The sequence below is a fragment of the Lampris incognitus genome, unplaced genomic scaffold, assembly GCF_029633865.1.
Source record: "Lampris incognitus isolate fLamInc1 unplaced genomic scaffold, fLamInc1.hap2 scaffold_284, whole genome shotgun sequence".
Lineage (NCBI taxonomy): Eukaryota > Metazoa > Chordata > Actinopteri > Lampriformes > Lampridae > Lampris > Lampris incognitus.
In genome coordinates this window covers 25,001-47,908 of record NW_026611242.1, presented here as the reverse complement: position 1 = coordinate 47,908, position 22,908 = coordinate 25,001, and the positions used below count along the sequence as shown (strand labels likewise).

Here is a 22,908-nt window from a genome sequence, read left to right as displayed (position 1 = left end):
TAGGGTGACGAGGGTCCGTAGGAGATGAGGGCCCGTAGGGTGACGACAGCCCGTAGGAGATGAGGGCCCGTAGGAGATGAGGGCCCATAGGGTGACGAGGGCCCGTAGGGTGACGAGGGCCCGTAGGAGACGAGGGCCCGTAGGGTGACGAGGGCCCGTAGGAGATGAGGGCCCGTAGGGTGACGAGGGCCCATAGGACATGAGGGCTGTAGGGTGACAAGGGCCTGTAGGAGATGAAGGCCCGTAGGGTGACGAGGGCCCGTAGGGTGACGAGGGCCCGTAGGGTGACGAGGGTCTGTAGAAGACGAGGGCCTGTAGGGTGACGAGGGCCCGTAGGGTGACAAGGGCCTGTAGGAGATGAAGGCCCGTAGGGTGACGAGGGCCCGTAGGAGATGAGGGCCCGTAGGAGACGATCCTTTTGGGAAACCTGTCACTGGGGCATGTGTCGAGCTCTTCAACAAGTGATGGAAAGGCCCTGCCCACTGTGACCTTTCTCCTCAGCGGCACAACGCCACTCGTGTTGCTAGTTTACCGTTAGCTCAGGTTGCCAAGATGGCGGCAGAGTGGTGGACGCTTTTTCGGAACTTTCCTCAAACTTTTACAGAAAAGTCGTGTAGCCAAGCCACATTTCTTATTCTATTCTAATTCTTTATTTTCCCTGAAATATTTTTTTAATGGTTGTGAACTTCCCCAACATTAGTAAATGGGTGGGACCTGTAAATAGGTGCAACCTATTTACAGGTCCCACCCTAGCGGTTTTAAATGCAGCTAAAAGACATTGCTAAAATTTGTGAAAATTATTATCAAACTCAATACAAAAGTAACTTATCAACAGCTGAAATGGGAGATTTCTTCAATTCCTTCGGTGAGGGGAAGTCATTGGAGATGTTAATAATACAGTATGGGATGCCCCATTCACTACTGAGGACATTAAGGACGCTACTAAGAAAGTTGAACTGAACAAATCCCCTGGAGCAGATGGGTTGACTTGTGAATTTAATAAAATGTTTTCTGCAGAGCTTGCCCCCTTGCTATTTAATGTTTCCATCGAGAGTATAAACAACGAACAACTCCCTCCTTCAATAGGCCAAAGCAGTGGTTCGGTCTGGATTCGCCTTGTCCCAGAAGTGGCGAGGCGTCTCCTTCCAGACTGCTGGCCGGAGAGATGCAGTTGGCGAACGCATGCGGTACGAGGGTGTGTGTCTGAACTAGAATAGGGATCGATTGGCCACTAAATTGGGAGAAAAGGGAAAAATCCTAAATATATATATTTTTTAAATATGGCATTATGGAGAGCCAATAAATTAAAGAAAGTCCTAAATTACATTATTGATGAATCCCAAAATGGCTTCACGTCTTGTAGATATATAATTGATAATATAAGTCTCATATTTGATATCTTAGGCTATTCAGATTTGGTACTAGACAATAGGTTCATTCTATTTCTAGATTTCCACAAGGCCTTTGACTCTATAGAGCATCAATTTATATTCAAAGATCTTGATTTATTTGGATTTGGAGAACATTTTAAAAAATCAATACACACTTTATATGCTTTTGGGAATAGTTCGGTGACGTTACCTCGTGGAACTTCAAAAAGATTTAGAATAGAATGGGGGATCCGTCAGGGATGTCCCATTGCCACATATTTATTTTTACTTCCCTTGCAAATTTTAGCCCGTTACATTAAAAAGAGTATTTTAAAAGGAATCTGGATAGCAGGAAGGACACTCTCTCTGAGTCAGCTAGCGGATGATGCAGCTCTGTTTCTACAGGATAAATCTCAAGTTGATATTGCCGTTAAACTCCCTGATAGATTTTTCCGCAGCTTCTGGTCTCAAGCTTAACTTATCCAAATGTGAATTGCTTCCCATCAAGGCCTGCAGTGACGCAGAAGTTTCAGGAATTCCTGTAAAATGTAAAGTTAGATACCTTGGGGTCACCGTTGTTAAAGACCAAACTACAAGAATGAGTGAAAACTTTAATCCACTTATTTCTTCACCACAGCAGAGAATTAATGTATGGATCCAGAGAGACTTAACCATAACTGAGCGAGTCTTGCTGGCCAAAGCTGAGGGTCTGTCCAGACTTGTCTACACTAGCTCAGCTCTCGATGTCTCACAAGATATATGTACAAAAATGGATAAGACCTTGCTTGGTTTGATACGGGAAAAGAAATCTCACTTCATTCGAAAAAATGTAATGATTGACAAGCTCAGTAACGGTGGTCTCAGTGTTTTAGACGTTCATACTCTCCCCTCCACTTTTAAAATTAAATGGATCAAAAGACATTTGACAACTCTAAATGCGTTATGAACTGTATATCAACATATGTATTTGACATATTAGGAGGATTTATTTTTATATGAAGATGTAATTACAATATAGAAAAGCTCCCTGCAAAATGCTCCAATTCTCATAAACAGTTTCTATCGTGCTGGTGCTTGCTATACAAACACATTCCCCCCTCACAAATACCTACATTTGGAACAACCAGGATATACAAATCATTATTATTATTGTTTTTTAAGAAATGAGTTGATGAGGGCAAACTACCTGTCTGTCAACTGCTTAACAAGGCAGGTCAAGTGGTTACTTACAGTGAAGGCTGGTCACAATGTAACATTCCTGTACTTCCTGCAGCATTCACTGTTGTCTTCAATGCTGATCCATCACCTGGTAACCCTCTGTAGCCAGAGAGATGATCACTCCAACTACTCCACCACAACCATACACCACCCAAGCTACTCCACCAGAACCATACACCACTCCAACTACTCCACCAGAATCATACACCATTCAAACTACTCCACCAGAATCATGCACCATTCAAACTACTCCACCAGAATCATACACCATTCAAACTACTCCACCAGAATCATACACCATTCAAACTACTCCACCAGAATCATACCTCATTCAAACTACTCCACCAGAATCATACACCATTCAAACTACTCCACCAGAATCATACACCATTCAAACTACTCCACCAGAATCATACACCATTCAAACTACTCCACCAGAATCATACACCATTCAAACTACTCCACCAGAATCATACACCATTCAAACTACTCCACCAGAATCATACACCATTCAGACTACTCCACCAGAATCATACATAGGCAATTCAGATCCTTTTTTTAGTAGAAAAAAACTAATAATAAATGTATAATTTGTATATTGCTGTAGACTGGGGAAAAATATGGTGATTGCCCAAGAGCTATTTTGTTTCAAATAAGGTGCGAGAGGTGTCTTTGAATATATCGGACAGGTGTCATCCCGTTAATTGTGTTATTGTAAAATATAGACCAAATGTTGATCCTCACGCTTCATTCTGTCACCAGACAGATGAAACCATGACTCATCTTTTGTGGGACTGTACCTGTAGTCCAACCTTTTGGTATGACCTTCATCTGTTGTTTAACAGAAAGTTAGATATTCAGCTCAAACTCGACATTGAATTCATTTTATTTGGTCTCTTTAATGATGACATGCCTGTTAGGAAAATATAAGTCATTAATCTTGTTTCTCTATTAGCAAAATTCCACATACACACCAGCAAATTTGCAAAACAGAAACCCACACTTACTGTTTTCATGTCTTACTTAACATGCTACCTGGACACACTACACCGCTGCACCTGGACACACTACACCGCTGCACCTGGACACACTACACCGCTGCACCTGGACACACTACACTGCTGCACCTGGACACACTACACTGCTGCACCTGGACACACTACACTGCTGCACCTGGACACACTACACTGCTGCACCTGGACACACTACACTGCTGCACCTGGACACACTACACTGCTGCACAAATGCTACAGCTGTGAAAACTACAGCCTTGTGTAATGAATTTAATTTAATTTGATTTGTAATTTATTTGATTTAGTTTTGTTGGTCTGCATTTATTTTATTTCTTTATCCTTTTATGTATTATATATATATATATATATATATATATATATATATATATATATATATATATATATATATATATATAGTATATATATTATGATGGCCTGGCGGCCTGTCCAGGGTGTGTCCCTGCCTGCCGTCCAGTGACTGCTGGGATAGGCTCCAGCATCCCCGCCACCCTGACAGCAGGTTAAGCGGTTTGGAAGATGGATGGATGGATGATTTATCAATACCTCGAGCATGCATTGCCTTGTTGAAATTGTGAACATGTTGTAAGTTCAACTGTGTAAATATAAAGTTTATAAAAAAAGTTTACCATTAACTAGTTAGCCCGAACACTGCAGCTAAAACACTGGTGGTACCACCAACTGTTGTTGCTCTTCAACACAACTGCTAACAAAACCTTCTGTCCTTAATTTGCAAGCTACAGTTATCAACACAAGATTGTTTACACTGTCTTACCCTGCCACAGACAGCTCAGCTGCCGCCGCTGCCACTCAAGCACACCTTCCTAGCTAGCTGGCTCACTAGCTCCTTTAGCCGCCGGGCCGTATTTAATCGAATGTTTTATCTCTAGCCTTTACCTACGGCGTTCAACATGTGTACATTCTAAAACATAAGCTAATAGTCTATATAGTTATTGCAGTTCAGGTAAAATGTCTACCTTGATGGACAGTCCACTGCACTGCTTGAAGCAGGAAGCATGAGCTGGCTTGCTCGGGGGGGGGGGGGGCTTTACAGAGGATAAACTGGATTATGGATATACTGAGAGTAGTGCGGGCCTACAAAGTCACAGTGGTGAGTGTCTACATGTATTGGTATTCATTTTAAGGTGTATTTACATTCATTTTAATAGGGTGCACGGTGGCCCAGTGGTTAGCACTGTTGCCTCACAGCAAGAAGGTCCTGGGTTCGAACCCCAGGCCGTCCCAGGAACTTTCTGTGTGGAGTTTGTATGTTCTCCCCGTGTCTGGGTGGGTTTCCTCTGGGTGCTCCGGTTACCCCCCCCCCCCGTCAAAAGACATGCATGTTAGGGTTAACACTTCTGCCTGTGCCCCTGAGCAAGGCAATGGAAAGAAGAACTGGAGTCGGTCCCCGGGTGCTGCACGGCGGCTGCCCACTGCTCTTAGCTACACAGCTAGGATGGCTTACATGCAAGGAGTGAATTTCAGTGTTTGTATGCACAAAGGACAAATGAGGTGTACTCTATTCTACTTGTTTCTTTTTTATGAATCACGGAGAAGGTTTCTGAGTATTCTGAAAATATGAAATTAAAGTATCTTGTTAAAAACTACATTTGAAAGTGACTGCTGGGATAGGCTCCAGCATCCCCCACGACCCTGAGAGCAGGATAACTGGTTTGGATAATTTATGGATGGATGGACATTTGAAAATTTTCAGCCCTGTCAAATACCAACTAAAAATACTGAAAAGTATGGAAATATGTATTTCAAAAACAAGTAACATAAATACTGCCTATCCCTCGCTATTTAGTCAGTTATTCAGTCAGTTATTACAAAGTAGAAATGTTTTTCTACCTGATTAACTTTTTCCAGCTGTCCATTGTACTTTTGTCTCTGTCAGATATCCTGAAGTGAAAATCTGCAATTTGTTTTTTCTAGTGACCACCATCAACTCATAGTAGGAATTGCAACAATGTCCACAAATGTATGCCCCATCCCCTCGAGCGACAGTGGGTCACAACTGAAACAATTAACACGTATAACATATCACAGTTTTGTAAGCTAGCTAACACAGAGATCCCAGAGAAATGTCAAGCAAGTCAGACAAGTCAGACATGTATGTATAGTGTTGTAAAACACGACAATCTTTACAGCTAATCGTGTTATAGAGCACCATACAATATAACGTGTCACATGCGCCATGAGATCTTGAGGACTCTTAGCTCTGTGGAAGGACTCTGAGAGTCCAAACAGCAGGAAGCCTGCACTGGTTTCTTTAAGAAAACACGTACGTTGCCGGAACACAGCTTTGGAAAACCAGGAATCTCCGCACCTGGAACAACAAGCATCCGTGTTGTTGCAGTTGGTATAAATCAACAAATCTTTCCAAACCTTCCAGATGCATGATGGTCTTTTTTTTTGTTGCTATTATAAAGTTCAACTTTTGCTGCTAGTACCGTAAATGTCTTTAATTTCCTTTAGGGCTAATAAGATAAAGTCTTTTGTGGAACCAGTATGAAGTACAGTAAATAATGCGGCAGCAGGTTTCTGGAGTAATAGTAATAGTTTTACTCTGTCTTCCACAGGGAAAGGGGACATGGTGTTGGACAGCGAGGTGGTCCTGACCAAAATGAAGCTCTTCAACAACTTCCACGAGAGGCTTATAATAGCTGACGACACTGTGTCCACCACTTCCACAGTGTCTGTTTCCAAGCAGGACTCCTCAGAGCCCTTCAAGGCCCCGGAGGTGAATTCCCGCCTTGACAACATGTCTGGACAGCCTCCCATGGAATCTGGCTCAGACTACTTGTCAACCATTTTGCCTCAGTTATACAAATTCGAATCAGACGACTCTGGAGTGGAGCTGCCCAGTGGGGCTAACTCTCCCTCAACGCCCATGGGCTCGGAGCAGAGCTTCGTTGTCCACAGTCGGAACTCATCCTGTGACTCCTGCAACCTGAATGCCCCTGCCGCCGTCCCTGACACGCTCCTCACATGCAACCAGGAATCCGAGGTCACACAGGCCTCAAAGGACTTAAAGGACAACCTCCTAAAGACAACTGTGGATGCTCGGGACAGCATCCTTATCACATCAGAGGGACTCGCCTCCTCGGTTGACAGAGGAAAACCACACACGTCTGAGGACATGGAGGGCAGACAGTGCACAGCTTTGATGGGCAGCTCTCAGAACGGCAAGGAGACCTGCGAACAGCTTGACGAGAAAACCACAGCGACTGACAGCACAGACTCGGAGAGTGCCAGGACCCGGAGCCGATGCTCCTCGGAGGCTTGTGACAACATGACAGACGGTGAATTTGAACAGCGACCTCTGAGGAGGAGCACCACCAGTGACAGCCTGGAGGAGTATATGGAGGAGTGCTGCAGGCTCAGCGAGGTAAGAAAGTCTGAACACGTTTGCTCCAAAACTGACATAACAGCTTCCCAGACACACTTGCTAAATACTGCAAATATTACGATGATGGTTGTCACAGTTTGGAAAGATAATAAGGTTTCGGACCTGTGACACAAGTGTTTTGAGCAATTGCCACATAACAAATCAAGCAAAAGCAAATCAGAAAAAATAGTGTAGCGAATTCGGGGGTGGGGGGTGGGGGAGGCAGTCCAGGAACCGCCGCAGCCAGCACGCCGACTGGACTCGCTAGCCAAGGGCCATAATGGTGTCCCTCACCTTATCCACAACATCCCTAGTGTTGTGGATGTGATGTCATCACTGCCTACCAACGGGTTAAGAATAGATGCCAGAACCTTAAGAGATGTTGTAGGTCGCTGAGTTAATCATGCTAACAACAGGCCGTAATGGCACATCCTGTCTATGTATCCTAGGTAACCCATACAGACTAGGTGTAGCTTCCTGTGGGGCTCCTTAATGGTCATGGCCATTTGCATATGAAACAGGTTGTTGGGTTGGGTGGTTATGCCGCTGTGTTGTTTGTAAGGGCGGGACACCTGCAGTCAGTTGAGACTGAGGAGGGCACGTCTTAGACCAGGATGATGAAACGTCTCTCCTAATAGACGTTGGGTCCAGATGACCTGACTCACCTTTCTGTGGTTTCCTCACCTGGATGTTGAACACGCATGATGACAATAGAGTGCAATACAACCTCGTCAGTAAGGGCCCCCGAGTCAAAGAAACCAGGATTGGATGCAGCAGGTACAGTGTTCAACAGAAATGGTTTCAAATCACATACATGCAGTTTTACTGAGGTAATCCATAAGCTCCGTCTTATGAAAACGGGGGAAACGGGATATTTTTCACCGCTCAGCGTTTGCTGGACAGCAGGGTTTCTGTCACAGCACTGACAAAGGTGTTGGAGGAAAGCCAGCAGAAAGGCCTAACGACAGATCCCCTTCCAAGCAAAAGAAGCCCGGTTGAAGTGCTGTCCGGTCTGTCAGTGTGTGTTGTCACCGACTCTGCTGCAGCCCCCGTCCACCCTTACACCACCTGAAGGCACGTGGGGTGAGGCGTTGGAGGCCGCCGTGTGTTTTCTGGAATCTATTTAGCAACCTGGTTTTTGGATAATTTTCCTTATCTTGTCTGCAGTCCTTATTTTGACCTACTCCCCTCCGAGAGGCAGGGCAGCAATCAACCCATTCCTTCAGGAGCACCTGACAAACAGCCGCGCCTCAGGACACAAGACCAGCAACTAAGACCAGCAACTCAGACCAGCAACTCAGACCAGCAACTAAGACCAGCAACTCAGACCAGCAACTAAGACCAGCAACTAAGACCAGCAACTCAGACCAGCAACTCAGACCAGCAACTAAGACCAGCAACTCAGACCAGCAACTGAGACCAGCAACTAAGACCAGCAACTAAGACCAGCAACTAAGACCAGCAACTCAGACCAGCAACTCAGACCAGCAACTAATACCAGCAACTCAGACCAGCAACTCAGACCAGCAACTCAGACCAGCAACTCAGACCAGCAACTAAGACCAGCAACTAAGACCAGCAACTAAGACCAGCAACTCAGACCAGCAACTAAGACCAGCAACTAAGACCTGTAACTAAGACCAGGGGTTTCCTAAACTGCACAGCAGGAACACAAACTAAAACTGAAACAAACCTCACAACACAACACAACACAACACAACACAACACAGCACAGCACAACACAACACAACACAGCACAGCACAGCACAACACAACACAGCACAGCAGCACAGCACAGCACAGCACAGCAGCACAGCACAGCAGAGCAGAGCACAGCAGAGGGCGGACAGCGTTTTGTGTAGTGTGAACAGACGGCAGACTGTGCTGCTGCTGCTGCTGCTGCTGCTGCTGCTGCTGCTGCTGCTGCTGCCAGACAGGAATAACGGAGTGGTGGTGTCTTAAAGGCAGACATGAAGAACCGGATCTCCATCAGTGCGAGCGGTGGACTGGCCGCATGCAGCGGCTGCTGTGCTTGTTGTCTTATGGTCCGTCTGTTTTTCAACTCTTTCTCATGTTCACCAAACAACGGCTAAGATTTGCTGACTGCTTGCCTGCGGAGAGGGTGAAGGGCTGGAGTCTTAACGCCGCCACAGTCAGGAAAGTCAGCATGTTGGTGGCAAGGTGGCATGTTGTGACGCGGGTCCAAAGCGACACGGTTATGCTCACGGAGACTTCAATGAACTTTTGGCAATTCCCAGACACACAAAGGAATGGCTGTCTCGTTGTTTTCCCCCATGTCTCAAAAAACACAGGATTCTGGTGAGAATCCAACACTTGGGCTACCCGAGTAGAGACGAGATGATGGGCGTGGGTACGGGTTGTCCTGCAGCGCAGGATCCAAGGCTGTCAAAGTGCCAAAACCAGGGTGCACTTCAAAGCAGCACATATCTCAACACAATTCTGCCCATCTCTTCCACAAAGACCTTTCACAGCGTTCAAAGACCCTGCTGAAGACAGGCCTCTTTATTATGGTTGGCAGATCAGGCAAAACCACAACAACGGCTCCGGCTGCACGCGGGCGGAGGAGGAGGAGGAGGAGGGGAGGCGCCGGGGCCACGCGCTGCCGTGCAAAGCCATCTTTTTCCCCACCGCCCGCATGTCACGCAGCACCTGTTCATCTGTGCTGACTGACTCGGAAAATTGCTGTGCAGATATTGTCGCTGACCGCCAGCCCGGAGCTCGGCGGCCTTCCTCGGTGCATCAAACGAGTGTCAAATAGCTCAAATGACTCACATATTTACCCGGATAAAGGCCCTTTGATAGCTTCCTAAGGCCGCTGTGTGGGGGAAAGCTGCGGGTGGTGGCGGGTTTTTAGATGGTCCCTCGCAGTCTTCCAGGGGTCCACTGCTAACAGGCATCAAGATGATATCATCATCATCATCATCATCATCATCATCATCTGTCACCATGGCTAATAATGTAATTCCTGTGCCTTCCGGCCGCTCCGTCCACCCCAAAGAAGGAGGAAAAACAAGGTCTGCAGTCTTTAACATCTGGATGGACACACAGCTGCATGGTAGGGGTTGTTCTTCAGTCTCCCTGGGAGGAAAACTCAAACACTGTCACCCCACCCTGGCTGGGTCGTTGTTGTTTAGTAGATTGTGAAACACGGTACAGTGTATCTTCAGTCGCCCAGCCCAGACACACATACCCACAATGCCATGCTATCAACAGCACAACACGGGGTGACGCTGGAGCGGCTCTCATACAGTAAACCAACAACGTCCTGATGACTGGTCACATGACACAACTTCCTGTTACCGACAGCCTGCGGTTCTTAGTGACCACAATGAAATACACAAGCGTAAATTAGAATGACTTCAGACAATGGAAGCAAGGCTTGTAACATGTTAGCTTAGCTGTAACGAAGCATTTAGCAGCCGCTAGCACGGCTACACTAGCGATGTTGAATGAAGCGTGTGTTTTGTGGAAAGCCTGGAGCTAGCTGTATGCAGTATGGGAGGTGTGTTGATGGGAAATGAAGATAACCAGAGCAGACTGGGGAAGGTGTGTAGTGTAAAGGGGGGGGGGGGGTCACGCTACACCTTCATGTCCTTCTGACATCCACTCAAACACAGAAATGCATTAGAATTTGAAATGTGGGGGGGTGGGGGAGGATCCACAGCTGTCTACAATGATTTTTTTTTGTCTTTGCCCCGTACCAAAATGTAAACTTGGTGAACTCTGACCTGTGAGTTCATGTGATGGAAACATGGTTGAATGGAACATGATGAAATCCATCACGGTCGTGATCTCGCACCATCCCCTATATTATCATTTCAGTTTGGCAGATTACATAACAAACTCCTAAAGAGAGGCTTCATGATCGTGTCGTGTCATGGAGCAGATAGTATACACATATTATTATTACACTGTTATTTTGTTGATATTTTAGCATTAGCAACTGTATGGCTAGCTGGTTAGTTTGATTCTCCTGCCGAGCACAACATCACTTCTGACTGCATCCATATTCGTTGTGGGGATGAAATGATTCCAGCTGAATCACCGGTAACGTGACCCCCCCCCCCCCCTTGAGAATATTTGCATTGGTGAATGAGGTTTGCCCTACAGTCGTCCGTTCCAGCTCAGCTCAGAGAGAGTAGCCGTGGCTGAGGAGCCATTACACAAACTCGGCTTAGCAAGACAAGTGAGCAAAGATGCTCGCTGTTTTGGTCTGTTTGGGTTGGTTTTTGCTGCACACACTGAAGGCTGAACCACCAGTGTGCTGGAACAATTTTGACATTGAAACACCCAAGAAAATGTTTGACTCCCCTGGCAGCAGTTCGAGACACAACTATAGACTACGATGTGTGACTTAGATCACATGGACACATGCGACGAGGTTGCTGAGTATCAAAAACATGTTTCCAACATCGGGCACAACTGCTGACCATATGGACCTACTTAACTATCTGACCTACTTAACTATCTAACTTACTTAACACACACACACACACACACACACACACACACACACACACACACACACACACACACACACACACACACACACACACACACACACACACACACACACACACGTTCTTCCCTGGAATGCTCTTTTGAAATCATTTCTACTTCTGGATGACTTGAATTCCACAGCTTGCAGACAAGAAAGTTGTTTCTGCCCCGTCATCACATGAACTGCAAATACATCCAATGACGTCACCTTCATCACTGCAAATACATCTAATGACACGAACTTCATCGCTGCAAATACATCCAATGACGTCACCTTCATCACTGCAGAAACATCTAATGACACGAACTTCTTCCCCCACATGTTCTTCTTCCCTACGTGTTTTTCTTCCCTCCATGTTCTTCTTCCCCCACATGTTCTTCTTCCCTACGTGTTCTTCTTCCCTACATGTTCTTCTTCCCCCTCGTGTTCTTCTTCCCCCACGTGTTCTTCTTCCCTCCATGTTCTTCTTCCCCCACGTGTTCTTCTTCCCTACGTGTTCTTCTTCCCTCCATGTTCTTCTTCCCCCACGTGTTCTTCTTCCCTACATGTTCTTCTTCCCTACGTGTTCTTCTTCCCCACGTGTTCTTCTTCCCCCACATGTTCTTCTTCCCCCACGTGTTCTTCTTCCCTACGTGTTCTTCTTCCCTCCATGTTCTTCTTCCCCCACGTGTTCTTCTTCCCCCACGTGTTCTTCTTCCCTCCATGTTCTTCTTCCCCCACGTGTTCTTCTTCCCCCACGTGTTCTTCTTCCCTCCATGTTCTTCTTCCCCCACGTGTTCTTCTTCCCTACATGTTCTTCTTCCCTCCATGTTCTTCTTCCCCCACGTGTTCTTCTTCCCCCACGTGTTCTTCTTCCCTCCATGTTCTTCTTCCCCCACGTGTTCTTCTTCCCTACGTGTTCTTCTTCCCTCCATGTTCTTCTTCCCCCACGTGTTCTTCTTCCCTACATGTTCTTCTTCCCTACGTGTTCTTCTTCCCCACGTGTTCTTCTTCCCCCACATGTTCTTCTTCCCCTACGTGTTCTTCTTCCCCACGTGTTCTTCTTCCCTACGTGTTCTTCTTCCCTACGTGTTCTTCTTCCCTCCGTGTTCTTCTTCCCCACGTGTTCTTCTTCCCCCACGTGTTCTTCTTCCCCACGTGTTCTTCTTCCCTCCATGTTCTTCTTCCCTACGTGTTCTTCTTCCCTACATGTTCTTCTTCCCTATGTGTTCTTCTTCCCCACGTGTTCTTCTTCCCCCACATGTTCTTCTTCCCCACGTGTTCTTCTTCCCTACGTGTTCTTCTTCCCTCCATGTTCTTCTTCCCCCACGTGTTCTTCTTCCCTACATGTTCTTCTTCCCTACGTGTTCTTCTTCCCCACGTGTTCTTCTTCCCCCACATGTTCTTCTTCCCCACGTGTTCTTCTTCCCCACGTGTTCTTCTTCCCTACGTGTTCTTCTTCCCTCCGTGTTCTTCTTCCCTCCATGTTCTTCTTCCCCCACGTGTTCTTCTTCCCCACGTGTTCTTCTTCCCTCCATGTTCTTCTTCCCTACATGTTCTTCTTCCCCACGTGTTCTTCTTCCCCCACATGTTCTTCTTCCCTACGTGTTCTTCTTCCCCCACGTGTTCTTCTTCCCCACGTGTTCTTCTTCCCTACATGTTCTTCTTCCCCTACGTGTTCTTCTTCCCCCACGTGTTCTTCTTCCCCCACGTGTTCTTCTTCCCTACGTGTTCTTCTTCCCTACGTGTTCTTCTTCCCTACGTGTTCTTCTTCCCCCACGTGTTCTTCTTCCCCCACGTGTTCTTCTTCCCTACGTGTTCTTCTTCCCTCCATGTTCTTCTTCCCCCACGTGTTCTTCTTCCCCCACGTGTTCTTCTTCCCTACGTGTTCTTCTTCCCTACGTGTTCTTCTTCCCCCACGTGTTCTTCTTCCCCCACGTGTTCTTCTTCCCTACGTGTTCTTCTTCCCTCCATGTTCTTCTTCCCCCACGTGTTCTTCTTCCCTACGTGTTCTTCTTCCCTACATGTTCTTCTTCCCTACATGTTCTTCTTCCCCCACGTGTTCTTCTTCCCCCACGTGTTCTTCTTCCCTACGTGTTCTTCTTCCCTACGTGTTCTTCTTCCCTACATGTTCTTCTTCCCTACATGTTCTTCTTCCCCCACGTGTTCTTCTTCCCTACGTGTTCTTCTTCCCCACGTGTTCTTCTTCCCTACATGTTCTTCTTCCCTACATGTTCTTCTTCCCTACATGTTCTTCTTCCCCCACGTGTTCTTCTTCCCCCACGTGTTCTTCTTCCCTACATGTTCTTCTTCCCTACATGTTCTTCTTCCCTACGTGTTCTTCTTCCCTACGTGTTCTTCTTCCCTACGTGTTCTTCTTCCCTACATGTTCTTCTTCCCTACATGTTCTTCTTCCCCCACGTGTTCTTCTTCCCTACGTGTTCTTCTTCCACACGTGTTCTTCTTCCCTACATGTTCTTCTTCCCTACATGTTCTTCTTCCCCCACGTGTTCTTCTTCCCCCACGTGTTCTTCTTCCCCCACGTGTTCTTCTTCCCCACGTGTTCTTCTTCCCCCACATGTTCTTCTTCCCTACGTGTTCTTCTTCCCCCACGTGTTCTTCTTCCCCACGTGTTCTTCTTCCCTACATGTTCTTCTTCCCCTACGTGTTCTTCTTCCCCCACGTGTTCTTCTTCCCCCAAGTGTTCTTCTTCCCTACGTGTTCTTCTTCCCTACGTGTTCTTCTTCCCCCACGTGTTCTTCTTCCCCCACGTGTTCTTCTTCCCTACGTGTTCTTCTTCCCTCCATGTTCTTCTTCCCCCACGTGTTCTTCTTCCCCCACGTGTTCTTCTTCCCTACGTGTTCTTCTTCCCTACGTGTTCTTCTTCCCCCACGTGTTCTTCTTCCCCCACGTGTTCTTCTTCCCTACGTGTTCTTCTTCCCTCCATGTTCTTCTTCCCCCACGTGTTCTTCTTCCCTACGTGTTCTTCTTCCCTACATGTTCTTCTTCCCTACATGTTCTTCTTCCCCCACGTGTTCTTCTTCCCCCACGTGTTCTTCTTCCCTACGTGTTCTTCTTCCCTACGTGTTCTTCTTCCCTACATGTTCTTCTTCCCTACATGTTCTTCTTCCCCCACGTGTTCTTCTTCCCTACGTGTTCTTCTTCCCCACGTGTTCTTCTTCCCTACATGTTCTTCTTCCCTACATGTTCTTCTTCCCTACATGTTCTTCTTCCCCCACGTGTTCTTCTTCCCCCACGTGTTCTTCTTCCCTACATGTTCTTCTTCCCTACATGTTCTTCTTCCCCCACGTGTTCTTCTTCCCCCACGTGTTCTTCTTCCCTACGTGTTCTTCTTCCCTACGTGTTCTTCTTCCCTACGTGTTCTTCTTCCCTACATGTTCTTCTTCCCTACATGTTCTTCTTCCCCCACGTGTTCTTCTTCCCTACGTGTTCTTCTTACCCACGTGTTCTTCTTCCCTACATGTTCTTCTTCCCTACATGTTCTTCTTCCCTACATGTTCTTCTTCCCCCACGTGTTCTTCTTCCCTACGTGTTCTTCTTCCCTACGTGTTCTTCTTCCCTACGTGTTCTTCTTCCCCCACGTGTTCTTCTTCCCTACGTGTTCTTCTTCCCTCCGTGTTCTTCTTCCCTACGTGTTCTTCTTCCCTACGTGTTCTTCTTCCCTACGTGTTCTTCTTCCCTACATGTTCTTCTTCCCTACGTGTTCTTCTTCCCTACATGTTCTTCTTCCCTACATGTTCTTCTTCCCTACGTGTTCTTCTTCCCTACATGTTCTTCTTCCCTGCATGTTCTTCTTCCCCACTTTTGACACAGTTCTCTTTCCACACGGCACTCCAAGTTGTACTTAAAAAGAAAAAACATTCTTGTTGAATCAAGAGCAAGACCTCAGAGCCATGCCTGTCTGGCATTCCTAACCGGGAGCCTTGCAAGATAGAGAGCAGGAAAGAGGGAATGTCCTCTCCTCCCTCCTCAGATGGTGTGCAGGGAAACGTGGGGCTGAAGATTAGGAGGACGAGTGTTGTACGGCGTGTACCTCTCCCCCTCGCTGCCCCCGCCCCTCATCTGGTGCCTCATTCTTTTCCAGTTCTGTCATGTTGAGGAAGGTATTGCGGATGCAGCAGTAACGGTGCAAACATCCAGAAGCAGAGGCCAGAGGAGGTGTCGGGCTCCCGCTGTCATCTGAGTGTAGTCCAGATTCATCACGCTGCTGTCTTCACCGGACTTGATGTTAGTGAAACTGGGATGATGAAACTGTCAAACGCATTCTGCTCTAACTCATTTCTTCTTCTTCTTCTTTTTTTTCTTTTACTTTCACACACTCCTATGCCAGCAGATCACATCTGTTTGAAACAGGGCAATGTTTTCAGCCACGCTTTATCCTGAGTGATATTGTTTAATAAATATTGTGGTTAAATGATAAAGAGGAGGGTTATCAAGGTCTAACAACAAACGTAACGTTAGCAGATGGCTTGAAACTATTCCCCGCCGTCTTGTGATGTTTTAAATAACCTAATACCATCACAAGAACAACACGAGACCATATAGAAACGAAATTAAACTAGCAAGTGGTGATGACGGAGCTCAAGCCAACACAGACTGGTAGAAGCTGAAAGCTTCATTAAAACTCTCCACCAGGTCTGGTGATGTTCGGACAAACTCAGTGATTCATCAGAGAAGGTTGAGTCAGTTCATCTGGACACAAGGTCAACTGGCAGATCCGCTTCTTCATCATCTAGCTGACCTCTTCAGTCTCACCTGACTGCAGGTACCCCACCCCTATAAACAATACAGTGACTGCAGGTACCCCCACCCTTATAAACAATACAGTGACTGCAGGTGTCCCCACCCTTATAAACAATACAGTGATTGCAGGTGTCCCCACCCCTATAAACAATACTGTGACTGCAGGTGTCCCCACCCTTATAAACAATACAGTGACTGCAGGTACCCCACCCTTATAAACAATACAGTGACTGCAGGTACCCCACCCTTATAAACAATACAGTGACTGCAGGTGTCCCCACCCTTATAAATAATACAGTGACTGCAGGTGTCCCCACCCTTATAAACAATACAGTGACTGCAGGTGTCCCCACCCTTATAAACAATACAGTGACTGCAGGTACCCCCACCCTTATAAACAATACAGTGACTGCAGGTGCCCCCACCCATATAAACAATACAGTGACTGCAGGTGCCCCCACCCATATAAACAATACAGTGGCATAACGACCCAAACCAATGACCAGTTTCATATGCAAATTACCGTGACCATTAGCTAGAGTTACAGCGGCCATGTGTAGTATTCACAGCGGGTTGGGGAATAGGTGCAATCACAGCATTGTAAGGTGGTGACCGTTTAGAGCCCAGACACACCAAACCGACTAGCGGCAATGAAGGCCGACTGAGAGAGACCGTGAGGCCATCAGAAGCGCGTGCGCCCAGAAGCGTGAAGGAGCTGATATGCCCGCGCTTCCCGAAGGAGGGGGGTAGTGTCACATGCATGGATAAGTAGACCCGTTGACTGACGGGTCTGACCCTTTAGTCGAGCGGTCAGCGATGTTTCTCGCGGTGCGGGCGGTACGAGTTCGCGTCCCGGCCGCGTCAGCTCATGTGGTCGCCCCCCAAATTCCCTAAAATATGTAAAAAGACTATGACGTGATTAAAATATGTGAACAGAGTATGACATAATTAAAATGTGTGAAGAATATGACATAATTAAAATATGTGAACAGAGTATGACAATTAAAATATGTGGAGTATGACATAATTAAAATGTGTGAAGAATATGACATAATTAAAATGTGTGAAGAATATGACATAATTAAAATATGTGAACAGAGTATGACAATTAAAATATGTGGAGTATGACATAATTAAAATGTGTGAAGAATATGACATAATTAAAATATGTGAACAGAGTATCACATAATTAAAATATGTGAAAAGAGTATGACATAATTAAAATGTGTGAACAGAGTATGACATAATTAAAATGTGTGAACAGAGTATGACATAATTAAAATGTGTGAAAAGAGTGATATAATTAAAATATGTGAACAGAGTATGACATAATTAAAATGTGTGAACAGAGTATGACATAATTAAAATGTGTAAAGAGTATGACATAATTAAAATATGTGAACAGAGTATGACATAATTAAAATGTGTGAAAAGAGTATGATATAATTAAAATATGTGGAATATGACATAATTAAAATATGTGAACAGAGTATGACATAATTAAAATATGTGGAGTATGACGTAATTAAAATATGTTAACAGAGTATGACATAATTAAAATATGTGGAGTATGACATAATTAAAATGTGTGAACAGAGTATGACATAATTAAAATGTGTGAAAAGAGTATGATATAATTAAAATATGTGGAGTATGACATAATTAAAATATGTGAACAGAGTATGACATAATTAAAATGTGTGAAAAGAGTATGACATAATTAAAATATGTGAAGTATGACATAATTAAAATGTGTGAACAGAGTATAACATAATTAAAATGTATGAACAGAGTATGATATAATTAAAATATGTGGAGTATGATATAATTAAAATGTGTGAACAGAGTATGACATAATTAAAATGTATGAACAGAGTATGATATAATTAAAATATGTGGAGTATGACATAATTAAAATATGTGAACAGAGTATGAGATAATTAAAATATGTGAACAGAGTATGCCATAATTAAAATATGTCGAGTATGACATAATTACAATATGTGAACAGAGTATGACGCAATAAAAATATGTGGAGTATGACGTAATTGAAATATGTTAACAGAGTATGACATAATTAAAATATGTGGAGTATGACATAATTAAAATATGTGAACAGAGTATGACATAATTACAATATGTGAACAGAGTATGACGTAATAAAAATATGTGGAGTATGACGTAATTAAAATATGTTAACAGAGTATGACATAATTAAAGTATGTGAACAGAGTATGACATAATTAAAATGTGTGAACAGAGTATAACATAATTAAAATGTATGAACAGAGTATGATATAATTAAAATATGTGGAGTATGACATAATTAAAATGTGTGAACAGAGTATGACATAATTAAAATATGTGAACAGAGTTTGACATAATTAAATATGTGAACAGAGTATGACATAATTAAAATATGTGGAGTATGACATAATTAAAATATGTGAAGAGAGTATGACATAATTAAAATATGTGAACAGAGTATGACATACTTAAAATGTGTGAACATAGTATAACATAATTAAAATGTATGAACAGAGTATGATATAATTAAAATATGTGGAGTATGACATAATTAAAATGTGTGAACAGAGTATGACATAATTAAAATGTATGAACAGAGTATGATATAATTAAAATATGTGGAGTATGACATAATTAAAATATGTTAACAGAGTATGAGATAATTAAAATATGTGAACAGAGTATGCCATAATTAAAATATGTGGAGTATGACATAATTACAATATGTGAACAGAGTATGACGTAATAAAAATATGTGGAGTATGACGTAATTGAAATATGTTAACAGAGTATGACATAATTAAAATATGTGGAGTATGACATAATTAAAATATGTGAACAGAGTATGACATAATTACAATATGTGAACAGAGTATGACGTAATAAAAATATGTGGAGTATGACGTAATTAAAATATGTTAACAGAGTATGACATAATTAAAATATGTGGAGTATGACATAATTAAAATATGTGAACAGAGTATGACATAATTAAAATGTGTGAACAGAGTATAACATAATTAAAATGTATGAACAGAGTATGATATAATTAAAATATGTGGAGTATGACATAATTAAAATGTGTGAACAGAGTATGACATAATTAAAATATGTGAACAGAGTTTGACATAATTAAATATGTGAACAGAGTATGACATAATTAAAATATGTGGAGTATGACATAATTAAAATATGTGAAGAGAGTATGACATAATTAAAATATGTGAACAGAGTATGACATACTTAAAATGTGTGAACATAGTATAACATAATTAAAATGTATGAACAGAGTATGATATAATTAAAATATGTGGAGTATGACATAATTAAAATGTGTGAACAGAGTATGACATAATTACAATATGTGAACAGAGTATGACGTAATAAAAATATGTGGAGTATGACGTAATTAAAATATGTTAACAGAGTATGACATAATTAAAATATGTGAAGAGAGTATGACATAATTAAAATGTGTGAACAGAGTATAACATAATTAAAATGTATGAACAGAGTATGATATAATTAAAATATGTGGAGTATGACATAATTAAAATGTGTGAACAGAGTATGACATAATTAAAATATGTGAACAGAGTTTGACATAATTAAATATGTGAACAGAGTATGACATAATTAAAATATGTGGAGTATGACATAATTAAAATATGTGAAGAGAGTATGACATAATTAAAATATGTGAACAGAGTATGACATACTTAAAATGTGTGAACATAGTATAACATAATTAAAATGTATGAACAGAGTATGATATAATTAAAATATGTGGAGTATGACATAATTAAAATGTGTGAACAGAGTATGACATAATTAAAATGTATGAACAGAGTATGATATAATTAAAATATGTGGAGTATGACATAATTAAAATATGTTAACAGAGTATGAGATAATTAAAATATGTGAACAGAGTATGCCATAATTAAAATATGTGGAGTATGACATAATTACAATATGTGAACAGAGTATGACGTAATAAAAATATGTGGAGTATGACGTAATTGAAATATGTTAACAGAGTATGACATAATTAAAATATGTGGAGTATGACATAATTAAAATATGTGAACAGAGTATGACATAATTACAATATGTGAACAGAGTATGACGTAATAAAAATATGTGGAGTATGACGTAATTAAAATATGTTAACAGAGTATGACATAATTAAAATATGTGGAGTATGACATAATTAAAATATGTGAACAGAGTATGACATAATTAAAATGTGTGAACAGAGTATAACATAATTAAAATGTATGAACAGAGTATGATATAATTAAAATATGTGGAGTATGACATAATTAAAATGTGTGAACAGAGTATGACATAATTAAAATATGTGAACAGAGTTTGACATAATTAAATATGTGAACAGAGTATGACATAATTAAAATATGTGGAGTATGACATAATTAAAATATGTGAAGAGAGTATGACACAATTAAAATATGTGAACAGAGTATGACATACTTAAAATGTGTGAACATAGTATAACATAATTAAAATGTATGAACAGAGTATGATATAATTAAAATATGTGGAGTATGACATAATTAAAATGTGTGAACAGAGTATGACATAATTAAAATGTATGAACAGAGTATGACATAATTAAAATATGTGAACAGAGTTTGACATAATTAAATATGTGAACAGAGTATGACATAATTAAAATATGTGGAGTATGACTTAATTAAAATGTGTGAACAGAGTATGACATAATTAAAATGTATGAACAGAGTATGACATAATTAAAATATGTGAACAGAGTTTGACATAATTAAATATGTGAACAGAGTATGACATAATTAAAATATGTGGAGTATGACGTAATTAAAATATGTTAACAGAGTATGACATAATTAAAATATGTGGAGTATGACATAATTAAAATATGTGAACAGAGTATGACATAATTAAAATGTGTGGAGTATGACATAATTAAAATATGTGAACAGAGTATGACATAATTAAAATATGTGAACAGAGTTTGACATAATTAAATATGTGAACAGAGTATGACATAATTAAAATATGTGGAGTATGACATAATTAAAATATGTGAAGAGAGTATGACATAATTAAAATATGTGAACAGAGTATGACATACTTAAAATGTGTGAACAGAGTATAACATAATTAAAATGTATGAACAGAGTATGATATAATTAAAATATGTGGAGTATGACATAATTAAAATGTGTGAACAGAGTATGACATAATTAAAATGTATGAACAGAGTATGAGATAATTAAAATATGTGAACAGAGTTTGACATAATTAAATATGTGAACAGAGTATGACATAATTAAAATATGTGGCGTATGACATAATTAAAATGTGTGAACAGAGTATGACATAATTAAAATGTATGAACAGAGTATGATATAATTAAAATATGTGGAGTATGACATAATTAAAATATGTGAACAGAGTATGACATAATTAAAATATGTGAACAGAGTATAACATAATTAAAATGTATGAACAGAGTGTGATATAATTAAAATATGTGGTGTATGATATAATTAAAATGTGTGAACAGAGTATGACATAATTAAAATGTATGAACAGAGTATGACATAATTAAAATATGTGAACAGAATATGACATAATTAAATATGTGAACAGAGTATGACATAATTAAAATATGTTGAGTATAACATAATTAAAATGTGTGAACAGAGTATGACATAATTAAAATGTATGAACAGAGTATGATATAATTAAAATATGTGGAGTATGACATAATTAAAATATGTGAACAGAGTATGACATAATTAAAAATTTGCCCTAGTGAGTATGTAGACTTGACGTGAGAAGCGGAAGGGTGAGCTTGGATCAAATAAAGAAAGACAAGCTACAACATCCAGCGCAGTAGTTAGCGCGGTCGCTTCACAGCAAGATGGTCCTGGGTTCGAGCCCCAGAATAGTCCAACCTTGGGGGTCGTCCTGTGTGTGGAGTTTGCATGTTCTCCCCGTGTCTGCATGGGTTTCCTCCGGGGGCTCCGGTTTCCTCCCACAGTCCAAAGACCTGTAGGTCAGGTGTGCGTGCGTGTGTGTGTATATAGTATGTATGTATGTATGTCGGCCGGCCCTCTGATGGCCTGGCGGCCTGTCCAGGGTGTCTCCCGTCTGCCGTCCAGTGACTGCTGGGACAGGCTCCAGCATCCCCACCACCCTGAGAGCAGGATCAGCAGACCGGATGATGGATGCATGGAAGACACAGTCATGTGAGAGTTGTACCTTCTGCTAATGTTAACGAGCGTGTTGTCAGCATATACTAGAAGGTGCTGTGTAGTCCACATCAGCTCTTTATGGGGCTGATTCTGTCTCAAGTCCAAGACTTTAAGATGGCGGGATTAACGGGACTTGTCTAATTAAACAGCATGACTGTAATTGTGTAGTAAAAGTCAACATCCTACTGAAGTATGCTGCAGTAGTTATTCAGCCCACGCCCTGCTAAGCAAGAAAGGCTTCAGATGTCACCTTTCCAGCGTTTCACACACAGCAGCTAGCAACAACAAAGTAACAGCAGCTAACAACAACAAAGTAACAGCAGCTAGCAACAACAACAAAGTA

At 42.1% G+C, this 22,908-nt stretch overlaps 1 protein-coding gene across 1 annotated transcript in view; it reads left to right on the top strand.

Annotated features, from left to right (window-relative positions):
* Positions 1 to 233: 233 nt before the first annotated feature.
* si:ch211-250c4.3 (uncharacterized protein LOC100535981 homolog) overlaps positions 234 to 22,908 on the top strand; it is a gene marked incomplete at its 3' end in the record, with an annotated part of 36,608 nt that continues 13,933 nt past the window's right edge. Inside the window, exons 1-2 of the mRNA XM_056301986.1 lie at positions 234 to 279; positions 6,202 to 7,010. Of these exons, the coding sequence (XP_056157961.1) occupies positions 234 to 279; positions 6,202 to 7,010 (855 nt within the window). The remainder of the gene's footprint in view (positions 280 to 6,201; positions 7,011 to 22,908) is intronic.